Source organism: Anolis sagrei, chromosome 3 (assembly GCF_037176765.1).
Source record: "Anolis sagrei isolate rAnoSag1 chromosome 3, rAnoSag1.mat, whole genome shotgun sequence".
Lineage (NCBI taxonomy): Eukaryota > Metazoa > Chordata > Lepidosauria > Squamata > Dactyloidae > Anolis > Anolis sagrei.
Genome location: NC_090023.1, coordinates 218,090,463 through 218,115,096, shown reverse-complemented (window position 1 = coordinate 218,115,096; position 24,634 = coordinate 218,090,463). Strand labels below are relative to the sequence as shown.

At 41.1% G+C, this 24,634-nt stretch overlaps 1 protein-coding gene across 2 annotated transcripts in view; it reads right to left on the bottom strand.

Annotated features, from left to right (window-relative positions):
• Window positions 1-6,621: 6,621 nt before the first annotated feature.
• Window positions 6,622-24,634, bottom strand: part of GOLGA7B (golgin A7 family member B) — a 49,448-nt gene continuing 31,435 nt past the window's right edge. For both annotated transcript variants that reach the window (XM_060768208.2, XM_060768209.2), the window contains exons 2-5: window positions 11,884-12,009; window positions 9,581-9,733; window positions 7,460-7,561; window positions 6,622-6,834 (exon numbers count right to left, since the gene is read on the bottom strand). In XM_060768208.2, coding sequence (XP_060624191.1) covers window positions 6,727-6,834; window positions 7,460-7,561; window positions 9,581-9,733; window positions 11,884-12,009 — 489 coding nt within the window. In that variant the 3' untranslated portion in view covers window positions 6,622-6,726. The remainder of the gene's footprint in view (window positions 6,835-7,459; window positions 7,562-9,580; window positions 9,734-11,883; window positions 12,010-24,634) is intronic.

Below are 24,634 nucleotides of genomic sequence, written 5' to 3'. Positions count from 1 at the left end.
ATCTGTTGTAGCCTTATTCCGCCTTCACAGCCATTGTAACATGAACTATGTTGAGTAACCCTGATTCACCATTGAGGTCTTTGGATTGTGCTTGGTCTGGAACCTCCTCTGTGCCCCGCCCCCCCCCCCCCCCCCAACCTTGGAAGTGCATGATTTTGGTGGTTATGCCCACAGGTTCATTGGAGCATGCAAGCCCCTCACCATGACAAGGTGACAATCCATTGAGGGGGAAAACTCCTATAATACTCCAACCAACATGTGCATCTAGCTCAGATGCCAAAAGCTGGACCTGATGCCTCCTTCACACAGATCACGCTTTATGGGGTTGCTTGGAAAACAGAAAAAGGATGTGGTGTACAAAACTATAAAGTAAAGGGGAAATAGGAAGATATGTTAACAGCTGCCATACCCACTGATCTTACTGGTGAAAGAGTAAGCTGAGTCAACACAAAAGCCTTCCTATCCTATACCTAATGGATATACCTAATGTGAATCTACACCAGGCATCTGTCCTAGTTAAAAGGATAAGAGTACTGTATTTCTCATTTGCACTGATTAAGAAAATACATAGGATGAATTCACACACGCTTATATGGAGATCACTTGGTAACTTACCTCTAAATGAGCAGCTTGTTTCCATTGCAGACTATTGTGCCTGTGGTGATTTTGGGTAATTTGAATTCTTAGTTGTGTTTGATCTGTGATCAGCAAAATTATTTAAACTGACGGTGATAACCATTTTACATAAACTGCCTGTCATTTGATATTACAGTATTCAAAGGATTAACATGTCAATCTTAACTCATGCCTGTAACTGCATTAGAATTCATTCTGAAGAATGCAACATACATGATTTATTTTTGTCTCATCATGATATAGGCAGCTGTGTTGCTCTTGAGGAAAGAGAAGTGCAGGATCAAAAAGAAAATGAATCTCATTAAACAAAAAAGTGTAAAGATAAACATTAACAATTTGTAATATTTTATATGTTCTTCCTTATACTGTCCAATGGAGGTCTAGATCACAGAATAGGAAGATTTACACAAATTTAATTCTGAGCTCCTACAGAATGTGAGTATTTTATATGGTTCTCCATATATCTCTTTCATCACTTCACCACTTGAGGGTACTGTTACACAAATGTGGCCATGAAAAACCCAGAGGAGTGGTTTAGAAAACTGTACTTTCAAAAAAATGAATGTTTAATGCCACTCACAAGCTTTGTCGTTATGAGAATGATCTGTATTGTAAGACTGAACCCAGTCCCTGGATCGTTGTACCTTGTGGACAGTCAAATAAAAAAACACCTTTGTGGGAACATCTTCTTTGATCCATGCCATCAGGTGTGAAGATGCTGATCACCTCTGTGGGTTGGAGGTAGTGGAAAGCAGTTAACGATGCCAAGTCCCCCCAAAATACTAATGACCTCGCAAAGATATGGGCAGACATCTCATCAAGTAATGGCCATTACGGAAATGAGATGCCAGTGAACTGCTCCTAAACCATAGTAAGGTGAGAAACAAACTTCTAGGGATTGTAGATTTCATCTCAAATGAGAAGTGAGCTGAACAATATTCTTCTCTAATGTGCTCAAAATACAGTCTTAGGGAGTATTTCTCCCATAGTGTATGTATATGTGTATGTATGAGTGTGTGTATGTGCATGTGCATGTGTGTATGTATGTATATGTATGTGTATATATATATACCATATATACTTGAATATAAGCCGACCTGAATATAAGCCGAGGCACCTAATTTGTCACAAAAAACTAGGAAAACATATTGACTCGAGTATAAGCCGAGGGTGAGAAATGAATCCACTATGGGTCAATTTCAAAATAAAAATAGATACCAATAAAATTACATTAATTGAGGCATCAATAGGCTAAATGTTTCTGAATATTTACATAAAACTGTAATTTAAGATAAGACTGTCCAACTCTTATTAAACCATTATTCTAACCTCCTTCAATGTAAATGTAATTATTAAAATAATAAACATAATAAAATAATAGAGTAAAATAATGAAAATGCAATAAAAACAGTAATAATATAGTAAAATAATAAATGTAGTAATAATAGGATAAAATACTGTAAATGTAATAATAATAATATATTAATGATAATAAATATATTAAAATAATAAATGTAATAACAATAATAATAGAGTAAAACACTGTAAATGTAATAATAATAGAGCAAAATAATAAATAGAATAATAATAGAGCAAAATAATGTAAATAGAATAATAATAGAGTAAAATAATAAATGTAATAAAATAATAATAATAGCAGAGTAAAAGAATAAATAACCTTGACTCAAGTATAAGCTGAGGGGAGCTTTTTCAGCCTAAAAAGGGGGCTGAAAAACTAGGCTTATACTCAAGTATATACAGTGTGTGTATATATATATATATATATATATATATATATATATATTCCCCACAATTTACAATGTTTTCCACAGTGGTACAATGAGTTAAACCCTTGTGTCATCAGGACTGATGACCAACAGGTCAGAGGTTCAAATCTGGAGAGACTAGGTTGAGCTCCCACTGTCATCTCCAGCTCCCTATGCGGTGACATGAGAGCAGCCTCCCACAAGAATGGTAAAATATCAAAACATCTGGGCATCCCTGGGCAACGTCAATGCAGAAGGCCAATTCTCTCACACCAGAAGCGACTTGCAGTTTCTCAAGTCACTCCTGACATGAAAGAAGTGGGAAGAAGAGCAAACACTTGCCTCTTATCCTTCCATGTAGTTCTGTTTGAAGTCAACCCTATCATTAGGCAGAGTAAAGGGGGCCATTAGAAGTGGTTGATATTGGCTGATGCACTGCAGTACTGGTTGCACTTTTTTCAAGGGTCACACAACAGTGAGAGGAAAAGGCAGAGAATAACTGCAAATGCCAAGCAGCCTATTTCGTCAAGGCCTGAGTTCTTTCACAACTGCTGTGCCCACAACCTTTTTGGTATGCTTTTGTCATCATTTCTACCAGCTTCATGACACTGGCATAGTGAATCGACACAATTCCTGTTAATATATGTCACAAAAGGGACAAACGTGCTAGTTACTTAATTGGCAGTCTTCAGATTTCATTACTGGCAGTGACGAAGAAAGCTATGAGGATTTTTCTCCTCAAGTGGTACAACTAACTTGCTTGGTTCACAGGATCGTGCACCTTGACTTGGGTAATTGGTATCATTTACTACTCCACCTCAGGCCACAACATTATTTGGACTGGCTCTGCTGCTGCTCCTGTTGCCATCTCAACTTCAGATGAAGAAAAGAAACAGGCAGGAGGAATGTCTTCTAGGATGGGACCGATAGGAGAATTGTAGAATTGAGTGTGACAGTGTAAATTAATAGAATCTCTTCTCCCAAATCCTGATTATATTGTGAGAAAAATCCCATAGGTCTGATTTTTGTGTGCAGATGATCATGGATTACTCCCAAATCAATCTGAATCAAACTTCAGGTATTTTGCTAATCTTTTCTGTGGACAGAACTCTGATGGCAGGATGTCTTACTCTACTGTGGGTGGTTACATGAGCAAGATAGTCTGTATGTGGAAACATTTATCTGCACATCACCCACCTTTGCTGGCTTGAGACTGTTGCCTGCATATCAGCAGGTTAGTTGAACCTCAAATTCGTTACAATCTTCATGTCAAACAAGAGTAGCTGGACAGCAAAACAATGTTCTCTCCAAGGTGATCATATCCAAACTGGTGCTCTGCAGATGTTTTGGACCATATTTCTCAGTTTCCTAACCATGATTCACATTGGCTCAAAATGACAAAATTAAGAAGTCCAAAACATAGGGAAGATAATGTTCTAGACAACAACAATCATGCTTATTTTAACTGTACTCTGCATTAGCACAAGTCCTATTTCACTAAATTTTAGAGTATATCCTATCTCACAACATCATGTGGAAATACTGATGGCTTGGAGATCTAGATCCAAAACAGATTTTTGCAGGCCCACAAAATGTTCAGAGTAATGTTATGTTCATCTATGAAATGCATTATTAATTTTATAATATAATTTATTCAAACCATTACTAGTAGCAGCAATATGTGCCCTTAAGGACATTGATCAGAGGAAAGCTCCTCGGCATGGAAGATGGAGCAACAGCACCCTCCGTGGTCGAAATCGAGCACAGCCTCCAAGATGCCAGAACTAAGATGGGGAAAAACTGCCTTTGCCTCTGTGTGTGTTGTCTGTCCTTGTTAATTGTATAATCAGCATTGAATGTTTGCCGTATCTATGTTCTGTAAGCTACTCTGAGTCCCCTTCGAGGTAAGAAGGGTAGGGTATAAATAGGTAAAAGTTTTCCCCTGACATTAAGCTCAGTCGTGTCTGACTCTGGGGGTTGGTGCTCATCTCCATTTCTAAGCTGAAGAGCCAGCGTTTACCGTAGACACATCCAAGGTCATGTGGCCAGCATGATTGCATGGAGCGCTGTTACCTTCCTGCCGGAGCGGTACCTACTCACATCTGCATGTTTTCAAACTGCTTGGTTGGCAGAAGCTGGGGCTAACAGCGGGAGCTCACACCATTCCCTGGATTCGAACTGGTGACCTTTCAGTCATCCAGTTTTAGCAGCTCAATGGTCTAACCCACTGTGCCACTGGGAGCACTTCCTAATTTTGGACTTCCTAATTTTGTCCTTTTGAGCCAAGATGAATAAATACTGTAAATAAATAAATAATAAAATATAATAAAACCCATGAATTATTGCATGAGAGTCAGACCTTCGTGAATAAAAACAGACTAGGAGAAAGCAATGTTGGTTGATTCTCACTTGGCATTTATTATCAGAGGTTTCCATATAGAGACAGTGGGATACAATCATTACCAGATTCATGTGGCACAAGTGATACCCAACATATGGCACAGGAAGAAGCTGTTCAAGGCATCTTGGCACAGAGGAAAGCCCTCCCAGGACCATACTGGCCTAACCTCTGTGCCTCTGTCATGGCCCCTGAAACTCTTCCATCACCCTGGAGCACAACACAGGGTTTCACTCACTCGCCAAATCCCTTCCTGCCAACAAAAAGGAAGCCTCCCTCTGAATTCAAGATGTTTTTAGAGTACTGATGATGTAGTTGAGTCACAGCAGAGTCTGTCTAGGCCAAGCATACAATTCAGGTTTCTACCTTAATAGTCTTCAGGTATTTACTTTCCACAGGATAAACCTCTCCCTGTTCAGAGGGGCATGAATAATTATTTCCTTGTGGCAAGAGGAGGAGGTATGTAGTGTGTGAGAAGTTGGAAGCATTTGAGGAGCTACAGTTTATTGCTGAAATTGGACTGGGACAGATTCCATTCCTGATTCAGATACCTGTTCATTGGGCAGCTTGGGACAGTCTTCTCTCTTTACTTTCCCATCGTGTTATACGGAATGATACTGTGGGGACTCAGAGAAGTGGTGTCCAAAGGAATATATATATATATATATATATATATATATATATATATATATATCCCCAAAGCATTATATACACTAGAGGTGGGGTGAGGAACAGGAAGGAGGACATGCAGCAAGAAAGCAACCTGTGCATGCAGGAAACTGGATGATGCTGCACAACGCCAGAGCATAGTGGGAAAGGTAAAGCATTGCAGTGGGGTTTTTTTTTTCCAAAAAGCATATCTATGCCCAACTTCAAATTAGATTCCTCCTTTCTTTTCACCTTCTTTGCAAGAAAACAATGCAATAGTGATTTTTGACAGTGGGGTTGGAACTGTAGTGACTAGGGCTATATTAAATATTTACATACACACGTTCCCTGAAGATGCTTCTTGGCTGAACTGGGCCGAGCTAGTCACTACTTGCCGGTCCTTCCCAGTCATCCCCGGAGCACCTTCAGTGTGTCCCACCGTCTGTTAGCCACGCACCCATTCTCCTCTAGCACCACTGAGTGCCCTGTAATCCAGAGCATTGGGTGTGTTTTATGATGCATAGCTGCCATCTTGTGATCAGCAAGAGGCACACTTATGCCACTGCAGTGCCCAGACTCTAAGTGTGTGTGTGTGGGGGGGGGGGGATGTAGGCACTTGCAGAGGCAGCTGCCCCATAGCACTGTGGGCATCAAATGCTCTAAGCACGCAGCATGTCTTCAGCACCAGGGGTGTGACATGCAGAAAGCAGCAGACAAAGGCAATAGCTAAGATGACATGTCAGTGCAATGCTCAGGGGGAATTGGATGGTGCTACTTGGGGAGATAGTTATTACAGGATCCCAAACACACCAGTCCCCTCAGCCAGCCCCATCCCATCCCAGCACACTGTGCTGGATTCATCCTTGCTAAGCCGTTTGACATTTAGCAAGAAGAGATCACAATTAGGGATGATGGACCTACAGCTTGTGGTGGGGACAGAGCAAAGGCAATGACACATCTGGGCATCTGGAGTGGCACAATGTCACCAGGAGCCCATGGGAAGTGTCAGTGCCACAAGCTATCAAGGCTTAAGCCACAAGGAGTGGGATTCTTGGAGGAAGACGGTGACCCCCACCCAGGCAGAGGCCATGCTTTCCCTAAGAGCGGCATTTTCCTTACGAGTCATGGCAAACCCAAGGGTATTGAGATACTCCTTGCTGGCCTCCCACCCACCCACCCCGGGGTTGATCAGAAGCGGGTGCTCTGATAACGCAGTCGACGGATCTCGGAGACACCATCGTCCCGGCAGTACAAGTCCCTGCCGGGACTCTGTGCCAGTCACCGACCCCCGGCTCCCCCGCCTCCACCCCCAGCACTGCTGCTGGCGCTGCTGGAGCTTCCTGAACTGGAACTGCTGCAACGGTCCTCATAGATGGAGATCTCGATCTGTAGGCAGGAGGCTAAGGATATCCAGTAACAAAAGACTCTGAGAGCAGGTCCATCCTTCTCCATACATCCATATAGGAGGAATCCTCTCCAGGGCCCCCATTCCAGTAAACTTTTGGGGTTGTACTTGCCTCAGACCAAGGAGAGCCTAGATGTTGGACTCCACCACCATTCTTTGCTATTTGTTATGCTTTATAGGGCTGTTGGGAGATGCAGTACAACAACAGCCAGATAAAGACATATACTTCACCCTACTTAGAGCCAGAGGTTGACAAGGTTATACAGCTTAAGAAAATATGGTCAATAGCTTCTGGGAGATGCTGAGAGTTGCAAGCCAGAAGAGAAAAAATGTTTCCACTGTCCTCAGAATTATCTCCACAGCATCCCTATAAGCACTGGAAATATGTTGAAAGGCTCAATATCACTTAATACATCTGTTAAAGTATGAAATCCACAAAAGCTTATTTGTGAAGCTTTCAGATGCAACCAGGATCTATTACTGCAGCAGAAAGACATAACTGCATTTCTAGGAAGGACCACACTGGAGTTTTATCACATGCGTGCAAGCTCATTTTCCGAATCTCTTTCCATCTCCATTTCCCTTGGGGTCAGCATAAAAGGATACAACTCGCATGCCTCGTTCCACTGGGTCTGTCAGCAGTAACCCCCGTGGAGCATAAATTTTCTCATTCTGCTCTTGGATATACTTGGAAATCTTCTTCAGTACCTGGGAAGGTAAGTAGACTACCATTTAGCAAATGATTGGCAAAGATCGTATTCAGTTAGAGAACCTAGAGAATAAGAGATACAAGATGGAAGAAAACTCCTCCAATGGCATCCTCTTGGGTTTCCTTGGAAATATTTCAGACTTTACTTCATGCATCCTGAAGAGATACATTTCAATGAGTGGATAAAGTTTTTATGCCACCTCAAGGCTACAAAATGTGTTAAATTGTTTTGATATTTTGCCACTAAATATGCCCCAATCCGCCTATAATGAGTGGAATAATTTCACCATGTTTTGGCCCTGCGACCCAGGCCATTGTTGGCCCAGGAAATAATTTTTGAAAACAGGAAGTAACCAGAAGGTCAATTTGTGTATACTTCTTGTTAGGAAAAAAAATGCTCTTTCCTGGTATGAAAATGGCTCAAAGAGGATAAAGATAGCAAAAAGGGACCATACACCTCTATGGAGCTTTGTTATTTGGGAACAAAAATCAATTTTTGCATGAAAATCTGGTATTTAATGCTGTCCTTAACAGCTGCACACCCTGATATATACACTTGCCTATGAGTAAGTCCCATTCAGATCAATAGGGTTCACTTCTCAATAGGCACATACAAAAGAATGGACCATTAGCCTTTCTCACATATCAGGTATGTAATTAAAGTAAATCTGTATCCAAAAAATATAATGTATATGAAGGCTATTTATGGAAGCAAAGAGCAGTGGGTTTCAATCATGACCACAGCGATACTGTTAGCTGTTCTTAAGCAGAGCTGTTCTTTCCCCACCTTGTCAGAGGAGAGACTGGGAATTATTTCTGAAGGCCCTTCCAGATAGACCCTTTATACCAGGATCTGACCCCAGGTTTTCTGCTTATCACAGATCATCTGGCAGTGAGGACTCATATAATCCAGTTTAAAGCAGAAAACCTGGGATCAGATCCTGGGATAAAGGGCCTGTCTGGTAGGGCCCTGAGAAAGCTACTAAGGGGATAATAGTGCTCTTGCTTCTTATAGTATATACACATGTCTTGTCCAATTGTCAGCTTTGATTGAGCAGGTATTCCTGATCTGAAAAAAGGTAGATATCAATGGAAGGAAACCTTCTACTTCCTTTGGATACTGTGAGCTAGAATGGCTGTACAAACCAACATTTGGAAAATTTACTCATTCCAAAAAGCATATACTACTTTAGAGTTATGGTCCAAAAAAGTAACTTTCCCAAGCTCTAGTGCAATCCATGAAATGTGGATCTGTTAACTCTCAACAGATCAAATCTCAATCTCCCTGTTTCTCTCTAGCTCAAATGTACTAACAACATCCACTTTTAGAAGAAGGAAGGCAAGCTAGCAAAATCAAACTTTGGATCTGAATGCATTTCTCAGGTTACCACTTGTTTGGCCACAGGATAAATCTGTTGCCAGCTAATCAATTTTGCTTTGATTTCTCTGTTATTCACTGAAGCTACATGTCTTCCTTTTGTTACAGCCACTGTAACAAAAGAAATGTGTGCAGCTTCTGCAACTAGCAGGAAAATTAAAGCTTCAAAAACGGGGGGAAATCTCTTCAAAAGGCAAACACCAAGCATGTGAGTATACAGCATCTCAAATAAATACTTTAAGTTATAACACTAACTAATAGGACCTCACTTCCTGGAGACAGAATCCTAAAATATGAATATGTGTAGAATAGTTAACTACATATACCTTCCACTATGATGAAGCTGAAGACTGTCATGTTAAGAATATTGTAAAAGGAACAATTATCTAAAATGTGATAAGAACATATCAGAGAGTTCAGAAAATTGAGATTGATGATGTTTCCTAAATTGGGTAAATCATAATAGGGGAGCGGGGGAGGGAAAAGGAAAATATTCAAGGTTGCAGAATACATGACCTATATACATAGCAATGTTGAGGTTGGTTCATCTGCCTGACATGCTGCGTATTGGCCCATCTAATATATTACAACAGCATTCACAACATCAATTGTTCTCCTTGCTCAATTGTGTCTGCCAAACCTTCTCATAATGGGTTTCCATGCAAAGAAAGATGAAATAGGCTGTCGCGCAGGCCAGGCATCCCTCCAGATAAGAGCTGCCTCCAATTTTCTCAGCTTCTGCGTAAAAGTTGTTGAGGGTCTTTACTGTATCCTCAAAAAGGTGCCGTTCAATCTTTGGCCAGGAGAAAAAGAGAGAGAAAGAACATTGTAAGGGAGAGATGCAACAGGCCTTTGGTCTCCTCCTTCAGTCAGATATATCAAGACAGAGGAGTGGCATTTACATGGAAAAGGAGAGCTTTAAGCAGTGCTTCTCAACCTTCCTAATGCCGTGCCCCCTTAATACAGTTCCTCATGTTGTGGTGACCCTCAACCATAAAATTATTTTTGTTGCTACTTCATAACTGTAATTTTGCTACTGTTATGAATCGTAATGTAAATATCTGATATGCAGGATGTATTTTCATTCACTGGACCAAATTTGGCACAAATACACAATACTCCCAAATTTGAATACTGGTGGGATTGGGGGGGATTGATTTTGTCATTTGGGAGTTGTAGTTGCTGGGATGTATAGTTAACCTACAATCAAAGGGCACTTTTCCCCCAACTTGAAGGGACGCAAGCCTTCCTCCAGCCTCGCTTGCTCTCCCTCACCCACACATATGCACCACACTGCCATGTGCCGAGACACCTGTTCTCCCCTCCTCGCTTGGAGTCTCAGAAACACCTCTTCCTTTGGCTGAGAGGCCAGCTGAGAGGTCAGATAATCACAGCAGGAGGAGGGCTTTTGGTGGGAGGATTCACCCTCTATTTCCAAAAAGGAAGAAAAGGACAGGTAGAGAGATCTTCAGCCTTCTCTGCCAAAGGGGTTCATAAAACCATCAGAAATATGTGTTTTGTGATGGTCTTTGGTGATCCCTCTGAAACCCCCTCACAACCCCCCCCCCCCCCCAGGTTGAGAAACGCTGCTCTAGAGTGCCATCCATGTATACCTTGTGAATTAAAGGCCAATCCAAAGCTTTCTGCTGCCTGAAGGCAGAACAATACGTGCATGGTAATGCAAATAAAGCAAATATAATAGTCTAGATGTGAACAATTTTCAGTTATTCACTCTTAAAATTTGGTGAGGGAAGGAAAAAATATTTTCAGGAGCAAAATTCCTATTTGGGAAGGCAATTTCTTCTTTGCCTTCACTCCATAGCTATACTTATTAATGGTTCCCCATTCCTTTGACATATACGAAGTATTTAATACATTTTAAATACCCAAAACAAAGGAGAACAAAGGGAAAGGAGAACAGACCCCCAATGCTTGAGGGAAGAAACGAAGATAACTGGAGAACAATAGTGGCTACAAACCACTGTCCTTTCTAACTTGTCACATTATTATTATTATTATTATTATTATTATTATTATTATTGCTGCAGCTGGTAATCTTTTCAGCGCCGATTGTGTTTAAGTGCAGGCCAAGGTCTCTGGGAGCAGTGCCTAAAGACCTTGGCCTGCACTTAAACACAATCGGCGCTGACAAGATTACCATCTGCCAGCTGCAAAAGGCCACCTTACTGGGATCTGAATGCATTATTCACCAATACATCACACAGTCCTAGACATTTGGGAAGTGTCTGATGTGTGATCCAATACAACAGCCAGGAGAGTGTCTGCTGTGGACTCATCTTATTGTGTTTCAAATGATAATAGTAACAAAGCAACAACAGCAACTTTATTTTTATACCCCACCATCATCTCCTCTAAGGGACTAAGGCAGCTTACATGGGACTAAATGTCCATAAGACAATAAACAAACAATCCATCAAACAAAAACACAATTTAAAAAAGAACATAATCAAATGGAGCATTTGTCCAGTTAAAAACAAAGTTAAATAGACATAGAAGTATAAACCATCAGCATTAAAACCATCCAATCAATACTCAAATCCAGGGACCAGGCTGCTAAGATGGGCATTAGGCAACTATATCAGCCTACCTAGTGAGAGAGAAGTATATTTACTATATATTTTATATGTGATGACCACAGCTGACAAGTTAAACGAAATCCACAAAAGAGACAAGTTTGATATTCCCAGGTCTGCTAAAAGATAGCCAAGTGTATTGTGAAACCAAGGTCTCCAAACAAATAGAGTAGCCTTCATCGATCCAGTGTGTTGGATTTATTGCTCCCATGTGGTCTCTTCCAACTCTGTGATTCTATGATCATTCTGAGCCTTCACAAACAATTTGTGTTACGCTGATTAAGCCTTATTATATAATATGCCAGTGAGACTCTGAACCACAACAACCCTGTGAAACAACTGGCCATACCCGACTGTCCAGCTCTGGGGGAAATTTGGTTTGGAACTGGCAGATGGTCCCATCACTGTAATCCCGTTGTACAAAGACCTTGGTGGCCAAAGAAGCACTCCGCCGTAGTTCTTGGAGATTGTGGACCTGAATTTAAAAAAGAACACAATGACAGGTGGTTATAACAGGCAAAAACATCATCCAGAACAGTGGAGGAACTGTTCAGGGGTCCTTGTACCTGCTGATTATGTAGCTGTTACTTTTGGGATGTGTATGGATTGGCATCACTTCACCATGTCTTCACCTCCAGTTTTCCACTGAGAGAAACCTGTTGATTCTCTCTCAGTCACAACAATTTCACACACTAGTACTCCTTTGGACAATTGTCCCAATAATGACTTCAAAAAAAAGAAAAGAAAGAAAATGCAGAAAAGCAAATGGCATGTTCCTAGGAGCCCATGTTCTGCTAATTTCCTACTAGAATATAGTCTCCCTGGGGTTTTCCTTGAAGATATTTTTGAGGCGGCCGGTAGCATGGAAAGCAAGTATTGACAGAAACCATGGGAGGCAAGCTTTTTGCTTCTGTTCTAGTATCTCTGAACTGGCTGCCTATAAGCCATTGGGCTCTTTTTAAGTTGTTGTCTGTTGTTATGTCCCTTCAAGACATTTCACACTTAAGATGACCTTAAGGTGTTTTCTGAAGTTAAGAATACATGACGTGCCCAAGATCACCCAGTGAGTTTTCATGGCTGACAAAGGATTTGAACTCTGTTCTCCAGTCATAGCCCAACATTCAACCCACTACATCAGCGTTTCTCAACCTGGGGGTCGGGACCCCTGTGGGGGTCGAGAGGGGGGTGTCAGAGGGGTTGCCTAAAACCATCGAAAAACACAGTATTTTCTGTTGGTCATGGGGGTTCTGTGTGGGAAGTTTGGTCCAATTCTATCATTGGTAAGGTTCAAGGGCTCTTTGATTGTAGGTGAACTATAAATCCCAGCAACTACAACTCCAAAATGTCAAGGTCTATTTTCTCCAAACTCCACCAGTGTTCACATTTGGGCATATTGATATTTGTGCAAAGTTTGGTCCATATCTATCATTGTCTGAGTACACAGTGCTCTCTGGATGTAAGTGAACTACAACTCCAAAGCTAAAGGTCATTGCCCACCAAACCCTTCCAGTATTTTCTATTAGTCATGGGAGTTCTGTGTGCCAAGTTTGGTTCAATTCCACCATTGGTGGAGTTCAGAATGCTCTTTGATTGTAGGTGAACTAGAAATCCCAGCAACTACAACTCCCAAATGACAAAATCAACCTCCCTCCAACCCAAACAGTATTCACATTTGGGCGTATCGGGTATTTCTGCCAAATTTGGTCAACTGAATGAAAATACACCCTGCATATCAAATATTTACATGACGATTCAGAACAGTGGCAAAATTACAGTTATGAAGTAGTAATGAAAATAATTTATGGTTGGGAGTCACCACAACATGAGGAACTGTATTAAGGGGTCGTGGCATTAGGAAGGTTGAGAACCACTACACTACATCAAGCCAAAATTACTAAGGACTCAAGCCTTTGGGGAATCATTTTGTCCAACACTGACTCACCACAAATTTGAGATTGATTGAGAGGATTCACTTGACCTATTTCTAGAGCTGCCCTGCATGCCTTTTATGAAGGTTATGTATGGAACAAGTTCACACATGCACGTTTATTGTGGAAGCCAGCATGGTGTAGTGATTTGAGCATTGGAGTATGATGATCCGTGTGTGAGGAAATACCAAATAGTGCACAACACAAACATGTAAATTAGGTGAATTCCTTTCTTTTCCAGCAAACTTTGGAGATTGATTTAAAAAATGCTTTTATGGTGCTGTACCATTTTTAATCTGTTTCGAAGATTTTTATTGGATTTAATTATGTTATTTATTATTTTTGTATTTTTAATTATATCTGTTTTATTGTATTCTCTGCTTTTTTGTAACCTATCTTGATTCTCAGCTTGGTAGAAAGGTAGAATATAAATAAAGTAGTAGATTGAATCAGTTCTCACACTGTATGTTATGGATTATCCTATCTCAGTGTGCAATTAATATCGGTTTGCTGTTAAAGGGCAAGAGGATTTTCAATATGATGAATGCTGAAACCAGAGTGGTACAGTTATCTCTGTAGCAAAAGATGGAACAGATTTCCTGGGCTGGCCAAGTCTATTTTGAAGCCCAAGACAAAGAGAAAGGTGCTTTTCACCACCACTATTTCATGTACAGAAGCCAACTGGACTGGCAGCTGAATCATAGGATTCTTAATAGAAAAGGATCCTCTTCTACACTTGAGGGCAGCACTCCAATGTGTGGGATACAGGGCAAGCTGTGTGTACCATAAAACTTTCTCCTATAAGGAAATGAAATGGTTGGAGAGCTAAATAGAAAGAAATTGCAGAGCAGTTACCTGAGGAATCTGCCCAAATGGTCAGTCCAGCAGCCTGTTTCCCAGAATTGCTAAATGTTTTTCCTTTCTCCTCTAAGGTGTCAGCCAAGTTTGAGATGAAAATAACAGACTCATCCTACTTCCATTATGAATCCCAGCCAAAGACAATGATTTGAGGTTAGGCCAGGAAAGAAAACATGGATCAAAGGAAAGAACCTCAGGCTGATGAGTCAAGGAGCCTTGAAGCTGTCTTTCTTATTTAGTGTAGAGCCAAGAACTCCAATCTCAGCCCCTAGATGAGTGTTTCTCAACCCTGAGGCTGGGACACCTGGGGGTGTTGCAAGGAGGTTTCTGAGGGGTCACCAAAGGCCATTAGAAAACATCTGATGGTCTTAAGAGCCACTTTGGCAGAGAAAGATGAAGATCTCTCCATCTCTCCTTCTCTTCATTTTTGGAAACAGACTGTGAATCCTCAAAGCAAAAGCCCTCCTTCTGCTGTGACTGACCAGCCTCTCAGCTGGCCTCTCAGCCAATTTGAGACTTGAAGTGGGGAGGGGAGAGCAGGTGTTCTTGGTGCATGGCAGCGTGGTGTGCATGTGCTGGCAAGGGAGAGCATGTGAGACTGGAGGGAGGTTCGCACCAGCAAGTCCCTTCAGGGCATGGGGGTTCTGTGTGGGTCCAATTCTATCGTTGGCAGGGTTCAGAATGCTCTTTGATTGTTTGTGAACTATAAATCCTAGTAACTACAACTCCCAAATATCAAGGTCTATTTTCCCCAAACTCCATCAGTGTTCACATTTTGGCATATTTAGTATTTGTGCCAAGTTTGGTCCAGATCTATCATTGTTTGAGTCCATGGTGCTCTCTTGATGTAGGTGAACTACAACTCAAGATCAATGCTCACCAAACCCTTCCAGTATTTTCTGTTGGTCATGGGAGTTCTGTGTGCCAAGTTTGGTTCAATTCTATCATTGGTGGAGTTCAGAATGCTCTTTGATTTTAGGTGAACTAGAAATCCCAGCAACTACATCTTTCAAATGACAAAATTAATCTCCCCCAATTCCACCAGTATTTAGGAATATTGGGTATTTGTGCCAAATTTGATCCAGTGAATGAAAACACACCCTATATATCAGATATTTACATTACAATTCATAAAGGGTTGCGGCATTAGGAAGGTTGGGAAACACTGCCCTAGATCGTCTATAAACAGGTGCCTGTCACATAATTGTAGGAAACAAAGGCCTGCATAGTCCCTGAGGCTACACCATTATGAAAAAAACACAAATCCACTAAAAGTTGTGGTACATAAATGACAAAGGTCAATATTGCCTAACAATTTGTATATTACAATATTCAACAAATGACAAATTTATATGGTATAAACAACTTGTCTTCAGGGCATAAGATCCCTTGCTTTAGAGTATGACAAGTTGCCCTGAAGACAAGTTGTCTTTACACCAAAAGACTCTTTATGTTATGTATGTGTAATCTTTATAAACAACTGGCTGTTGTTCATTATACACTGTGTTATGCCTATACCATATAAATTTGTCGTTTGTTGAATATTGTAATATACAAACTGTTAGGCAATATTGACCTTTGTCATTTATGTACCACAACTTTTAGTGGATTTGTGTTTTTTTGTATTGGTGGGAATCCATTGTCTTCTTGTGCTACACCATTATGAACACTTTATCAACTGTTAGGAGTAATGCACACCTCCTCTAGATGTTGAGAATAGATTAACTGCTGGATTTCAGATCAGTTTAGTCTGGAAAATTTGAACTAAATGTCTTTGTTGTCCACCCTCTCCAAAGCCTTGGAATTGTTGTTCACTTGATTTTGTTATGGAAAATAAAACATTGCAGTTTATAAGCAGTATGCTTCAATGGCCTGATCATTAGTCTTGGCTCTGGGAAGCAGATGCCATCTCCCCATTTCTGCTCTGACCTTAATGTGCAACAGTCATAAATAAACTGTAATCAGTTCCATATATGAAACAGTAGGTTGAATCACAGATTCACAGCAAGGTAACACTTGCCTCGGGGATTATGTTTGGCAAATGTGTCTAACCTTTTCAAAACTCTCCCTCTCCCCGCCCCAACCCTGTATTTGTGTCCATTTAATACAGGCATTTTCTAAACCCAAACCAATCTGAATCTTTGATAGTCCCATAAAGCTGAATTTCTTCTCTGAGAAAAATCCAATTTATAAAAAAAGCTAAATTGGTGGTATGAATTGTATTTGAATTATTTTAACATGTGTTTTAATGTTATGTCTATGTGTTTACAATTATTTTATGTTTTTATCTATTGTTTTTTAATTAAGTTGTAACCTGCCCTGGGCCTTGGAAGGAGGTGTGAAAAAAATTCAAAATATATTATTTATTTACTTACTTACTGTATTTATAAACCACCTTTCTCACCCCTGGGGGAACTTAAGGTGGTTTACAACATACTAATGGCAAGAATTCAATGCCAACATACAGTACAAAGAAATCATAATAACTACTACATACAACTATGAACTTAAAATCACTTAAAAACCATTAAACATAAGACACACATAAAATTTAAACATTCAGACAAGCATAAAATCATCCTAGTATAAACATTAAAATCCCATGATCCAGAAAACATATACCATAGCTATTCCAAATTGTCATTGCACATGTTCCTTAATCATTCTTTGTATTGCATCACTTATTAGCCAAAGGCTTATCCCACAACCACATCTTTGTTCTCTTTCTGAAGACCAGGAAGGAGGGTGCTGATCTAATCTCACTAGGGAGGGAGTTCCAGAGCCAAGGAGCCACCACTGAGAAGGCCCTGTCTCTCATCCCTGCCAACTGCACTTGCAATGGAGGTGGGACTGAAAGCAGGGCCTCCCCAGATGATCTTAACCTCTGTGATGGTTCGTAGAGGGAGATATGTTTAGTCAGGTAAGCTGGACCTGAACCGTTTAGGGCTTTATAGGCTAAAACCAGAAATTTGAATCGTGCTTGGTAGCAGACTGGCTGCCAGTGGAGCTGGCGTAAAATGGAGGTTGTATGCTCCCTGTACCCTGCTCTGATGACTGCTCCCTATTGGACCAATTGTAGCTTCCAAACAGTCATCAAAGGCAAACCCACGTAAAGTGTGTTGCAGTAGCCTTTAAGAGATGTAACCAGAGTGTGAACTACCGTGGCCAAGTCTGACTTCCCAAGGTACGGGCACAATTGGTGCACAAGCTTTAGTTGTGCAAAAGCTCCCTTGGTCACCGCTGAAACCTGGAGTTCCAGGCTCATTGATGAAGTTATTTATAACTTCATATTTCTCTTTTTAGAATTGATTTTATATATAGAAGCCTTGATAAGCAAAATAAGTATTTTCCTTGGTTGCAGAATGTTGGTGATAATTTATGTATTTGTTCTTTAGTCAGTCACAGCATTGTTGCAGAATGATTCTTGGTGGAAAGGGAGACCTAACTTGTCTGGGCAGATGCACAATTATTGATTGCCAACATGCTGACAACAAGCTTTCAGAGAACCCTCTATTGAGACAGAATTTGTCACAAATTGACACACCACTGGGTTAGAACTGTGAAGGGTGAAGGTCTTCTTAGTTCTAACTCAAGATGCAATGCTCAGTTTGCATTCTGACTACAGCATTCTATCTATTTTGCAACACCATAAGTTTACAAATCTAATTGTGGGTGCAAAAAAGGCCAGATTAAAATGATTGAGACCCAGGAGAAGTATCAGAAATAGGGGTCTCCTTCTGCACATTGAAGTCTTCTAGGAGTGATGCCATAGAAATGAAATGGATGTATGAATAAATCTATACACATCATAAAAGTGAAAATATGTATGTATGTGTGTGGCTGGAGTGACCACTTCCACAAACAGCTTTAACCCATAGTGCTGAGAAGCTACCAAAAGCCCTCCCTCCATTTCAGGTTATAGTGAGCATCATGACCATGTAGCCCAACCCCTGCCAATGTCCTCCCCAAACACCATACTGGCCACCACTCAAAGAATGCTTTAATTCAGGAACAATTTCATCCTAGTTGGTATGTGTTTCCTCCACCATAGACATCCCAGTGTTTCTTACTCTCTCCATTGGTGTGGAATTTGCATGCTCCCACCCACTGCCTCCCCCTTAACCCTTTCCTACGCTTTTGAACTCTGTCTGCACAACAAACAGAGCAAAACTAATCAGCAACTAAACATACTGGGGGAGTTTGGGGGATTGACTCCACATGATGGAAGTTGTAGTTCACCCTGCATCACATCAGAGCACTGTGACCCCCCACTGACAATGAACCTGGACCACATTTGGCATACAGAACCCCCATGACCAAAGAAAAATGCTGGAGAGGTTTGGGGGGGGGGGGGCTTGATTTATAGCCATTGTAGGTACTAGGATTTATAGTTCACCTGCAATCAAAGAGCACTCTGGACCCCATCAGTGATGGCCCTGGACCCAACTGGGCACACAGAACCCCCATGACCAACAAAAAACACAGGAGGGCTTTGGGGGAAATTCACCTTGATTTATAGGAATGATAGTTCACCTATGTCCATAGAGTACTGTGAACGCAAACAACAATGGATCTGCACCAAATTTGGCACGCATACCCAATATGCTAAAATTTGAATACAGGTGGGGTTTGGGGAGAATTGGCCTTGACATTTGTTAGTTGTAGGTACTGGGATTTATAGTTCACCTGCAATCAGAGAGCACTCCGAACCCACTGATGATGGTTCTGGATCTAACTTGGCACACAGAACCACCATGACCAATTGAAAATACTGGAGGTCTTTGGGAGGAACTGACCTTCATTTCTGGAAGTTGTAGTTCATTTACATCCAGAGACACTGTGACCACCAACAATGAGGAATCTGGACAAAACTTGACTCACAGAACCCATATGACCAATTGAATCTACTGGAGGGATTTGAGGGGACTGGTCCACCATGGTGGGAGCTGTAGTTTATCCTGGAGCCAGAGATCACACTGAACCCCACCAACGATGCATCTAGTGCAAACTTGCCCAACATGACAAACTTTTATGGAGTTTCAGATGGTTAACCCGGCATAATGTGAGTTGTAGTTCACCCACAACCTTATGCATTAGTTGTAAATAAAAAACAGAGGCACAAAACATGTGAAACTCTTTTCAGTTTTACATCCTTGGCGACACTAACAGCCTGGCCTCGTATGTTTTTGCTCAGCTACTCAAATAACACTAAATCATTGGCAAAAATTGAAACACTGAGAGATTCATTGGGAAAGAGGAAGCATGGTGTCTCTTTTGACCTCATTGCTGGGCCTTAATGCAATTGCACCAACATAACCATAGATCATGCAGCCCTGTACACCACATTTTATATGACATCTATATTTCAAGACAAACTTTGTATATGGTTCCAGTATTGCTTGTACTCTAAGATGGCTAGACAAATGGCCTTTGGGGGCAATTGTCCCATTTGTGGTAGCTTCTCAAGACCTAGATACAGATTTGCAGTCAGACAGTTAATCTGACAGGCAAAATGATGGGTAAGCAAGAGCTGCATGGCAATATTTTCTTCCATTCAAAATCTGTATCAGAGAATTGGCATTGCCCAATTTTTCACAGTATCATTGCATTATTTCTCCATCTTGTTCTATTCCTTTAAGGAACAAATGAATATATCACAAGTTTTTAGTGGCAAGATTTGTTCAGAGTTGGGTTGCCTTTGTCTTTCTCTGAGGATGAGAAAGTGTGACCTTCCCAAGATCATCTATTGTGTTTCCATGGCCAATTTGGGGATTCAAATCCTAGTCACCAGAATTATAGTTCCGTGATTAAACCACCATACCGTACTAGCTTTCTTTCTTCATCTTATTATAAATAAATACATCTCTAATTCTTTAGAAATCTATTCTCTGTGCACCACTTTTAATGATGTTTCTGTGGGGTTACTGAGCTGATCAAATTAAACACCAGGAGATTATCAATGTCATAATTGTACCATCAGCCACTGCAATTTCAAAAAAAGAGGAATAATTTAGGATTGGATACGGAAGAATGGTTTAATGATGCACTGAATACATTTTCACTGCATCATTAAAATTATCACATCTTCTTTGACTCCATGAGAGCAGAAAAAGAATTAATAGAACCAGAAGCTATGGGGGAGTAAAACTTACTTCACAATGTCCAAGTTGTACCAATTCATTTAAAAATATTTTTGTGGAAATAATTATTGAAGGTTTAAATATTTTCACTATAAAATATGTAGTGGTGTGTATATATATATTCACTACCACTATGTCTATTTTTAATCTTGATTGACTATGTTGTATGACATCAATTATTTATTATTTGGGTTGTTGTAGGTTTTTTGGGCTCTATGACCATGTTCTAGAAGCATTCTCTCTTGACGTTTCACCTGAATCTGTGGCAGGCATCCTCAGAGGTTGTGAGGAAGCCTGCCACAGTGACAATTTATTATTTAATTGTCTAATGTGCTAAGTGGAAGCTGTGGCTAAAGCAGGCATAGGCAAACTTGGGTCCTCCAGGTGTTTTGGACGTCAACAATTCCTAACAGCCTCAGGCTCTTTACTTTTCCCCTCAGATGCTTAACTCCAAAACACCTGGAGGGCCAAAGTTTGCCCATGCCTGGGCTAAATGCTATGGAAAATAAACTATTATTGAATATTGTACTTTTGTGAGTCACTAAATCTTTTTAGTATTCAAAGTCAGTTCTCTATGTATTTATTGATGCATGTATTCACTGTGCAGTTTCACCTATCTAACGATTTTGTTGTTTGTTGTTGATACATGCCTTCAAGTCAATTCCAACTTATGGTGATCCTCTCATAGGCATTCATGCCAACATTTATTCTGTTATTGTCTTTTTCTGAGAATGAGAAAGGTCAGTGATTAGGAACGGATAGACATCCAATGGAGTAATGAAGCCTAGCCTCAACTCAGCACCTTCCAGAACAGCTGGGTGACATCTCCCTTCATCCCCAGTTACATGACCATTGGTCACTGGCCATGTGACTTGGGGATTATACAGCCATTTGCCCAAGACCTCTAGAAAGTGTCAAGTTAGAGAGTGCTGTTTTCTTCCAATTTTATCTGCTTTTTTTGAGGATCTGAACTCTGGTCTCCCAGAGTCCTAGTCCATCATTCAATTCACTACCATGTCAGCTCTTGGCTGAAATAGAAATAGAATTAATGAGAATGAAAGCAGGCTATGTCTAAAGCAGAACTTCTTACGCTGTTCCACTCAAGACCCTTTTCCACTCAAATTTGTTTTTACATGACCCCAGGAATATAGTATATAAAATAGGTAAAAATCAAATATTTGCAGAAAATAAATCAGCATTTGCAAGGCTTGCTAAACAGGCTGTTTCCCCTTTTTGTGGTGTACAACTGAAGCATTTTCTGCAGAGTCCACTTTAAACACTGCACGTTGTTGCTAACAGATTTGTGTACATCAGGAAACTTTTACCATTGCCAATTCTTTCTGGACCCCAACATAGCTTCACTCTATGAACTATCTCAGAAATTAAAATCTTCTGGGGATGCCCTGCTCTCGGTCCCACCTTCTTCACAAGCACAACTGGTGGGGACGTGAGACAGGGCCTTCTCAGTGGTGACCCTGCGGCTGTGGAACTCCCTCCCTAGCGACATTAGATCAGCCCCCTCCCTCCTAGCCTTCAGAAGAGGAGTAAAAACCTGGCTCTGGGACCAGGCCTTCGGAGAAGCAGTGCAAGAATATAATATAATTGGAATATGTGCAATGACTATGAAACAGCCTCAGATTACAATTTTTGGATGGCATGATTTTAATATTGAATGTAATGTTTATATGTTTAATATGTATTAATTCAATGGATTTTAAGCTTAATGTTCTATGTGTTTAAGGTGTTGAATAATTGCCATATGTAAGCCGCTTTGAGTCCCCCTTGGGGTAGAGAAAGGTGGAGTATAAATAGAGTAAATCAATAAATAAGAGGAAAAGAGTAAAGGGGGTTGTTTTTAGTTTGGTTTCAATGCATCCAAAGGTGCACCTTTGGTCTTGCAGTGGCCAAATGCAGGACATGTTGTTCTGATCATTTGCAGGAAAATGCAAGCTTTACCAACAGTCAGTGCGAACTGGCATGTTTTGAGCACTGGATTATGACTCTTTGAAACCAAGGACTGAATCTCAACTCAGCCATGGAAACTCATAGGGTGACCTTGCTGGAGTCACATATTCTCATCCTCAGAGGAAGACAAGGGCAAATCTTCTCTGAACAAACCATGCCATGAAGATCCCTGAAGGTAAGTTGGAAACAACATGAAGACACACCAAACCATGTAAGCAGGAGAGCTTTTTATGATATTTTATTCTTTTTCTAAAAAAAAATCTATATGCTTTTTAGAATGCTTTATGCTATTTTGTGTCATTTAATTCTGAATATGTTTAATTGTGTTGAAAGATGCCTTGTGTCCCACTAGGGAAAGACTGATGTCTTTGGGTGCATCGACACTGTAGAAATAATGCAGCTGGACACCACTTGAACTGCCATGGCTCACAGCTATAGAAACATGGGTATTGTAGTTTGGTGACACATCAGCACTCTTTGGCAGAGAAGGTTAAAGACCTTATAAAACTACAACTCCCTTGATTCCATAGCACTGAGACACAGGCAGTTCAAGTGGTATCAAACTGCATTAATTCTACAGCGTAGATGCACCCTTGATCATTGCGAAGGGAATACATTTGTATATGACCTCCCCCTAGAATTCTTGGGTCTGCTGGAAATGATCCCTGCTTGAGCAGGACATTTTGCACTCAGGGGCTTCGTTCCTTCAAAATCAATGGCAGGAAAAGGAGATTTGCTGTGGCTTTGGCAGGGTTGCTTCCATATTTTGAGTCTCAAGCCCTTCCTCCCCCTAGTAACCCACCATTCATTGGTTCTTTCTTCAGCGTCTCAGTCCTCCTTCTCCTGCTCAGGACTCCATCCCGCCTTGGCCTCAGCAGCATGACAACAATGGTATATCAGACTGGGTCTTATTGGGGGAGGGGAGTGTGGAAAGCCTTCCCTGGCTCGATTGATATAGCAGGGGGTGAGGACAGCACACAGGGATGGGACTGCACCCACACTGTAGAATTAATGCGGCTTGACACCACCCGAACTGCCATGGCTGAATAATATGGGCTCCTGGGAATTGTAGGTTTTACAAGTATTTAGCCACCTCTACCCAAGAGTGCTTGTGCCTCACTAAACTACAACTCTCATGACTCCATAGCATTGACACATGACAGTTCAAGTGACACCAAACTGCATTAAGTATACAGTACAGATCAGACATGAGCAAACTTGGTTCCTGAGGCTTTTAGGAATGGTGGGAGTTGAAGTCCAAAACACCTGGAGGGCCCAAGTTTGACCATTCCTGGTATAGATGCAGCCTATGAGGCAAGAATCTCAAGAATGAACTTTGTGGGATCCTGGGCTGTGGCCCTTTTAGAGGCAGAGCTCCTGGCAAACTCACCCCTTCCTCTAATTTGATCCCCACAGCAAGCAATGGCCCAGATCCAAGACTTCATCCAAGACTACAGGAGACTCGCTGAATCCTGTAGAATCAATGCAGATTGATACCACTTTAGCTGCCCTGGCTCAATGCTATGGAATCCTGGAAGTCACACTGCATTAATGTCCCAAGATTCCTTGGTACTGAACTATAGAAGTTAAAGGGGTGTCAAACTGCTTTTTTCTACAGTGTAGATCAGGCATGGGTAAACTTAGGCCCTCTAGGTGTTCTGGACTTCAACTCCCACAATTCCTAACAGCCTCAGGCCCTTTCCTTTTCCTCCTCAGATGCTTAAGTGAAAAGGAAGGGGCCCGAGGCTGTTAGAAATTGTGGGAGTTGAAGTCCAAAATACCTGGAGGGCCCAAGTTTACCCAGACCAGGTGTAGATGCACCAATATCAACTTACATGAGAATTGATTTAGTAAGTTCCCATTTATTTTAGTTGATCTATTCTAGCTGGGGTAATCAATGGACTGATGGGGGCACAGGGTCGTGACCCTGACCCAAAACAGGTTAAGGCGAACTGAGCCGGCTTGAACCCTCCTGGAAAAACTGGACGACCAAGGGTGCTGTGTAACTGAACCTCCCAAGGGATCATGAATCAGAAATGTACTAAAAGATCAGGCACTAAGAGGTATTGACACTGTGATTGTACTTGAACTTTTCCAGGAATAATCAAGACTGCCTGCCTGCAGCCTCCCTTCTGTGCCCTTTTGCTTGGGAATAAGCTGCACTGCCCACATGGTGCTTTTAAGAACCTTTACAGTAAGTCAATTTGCT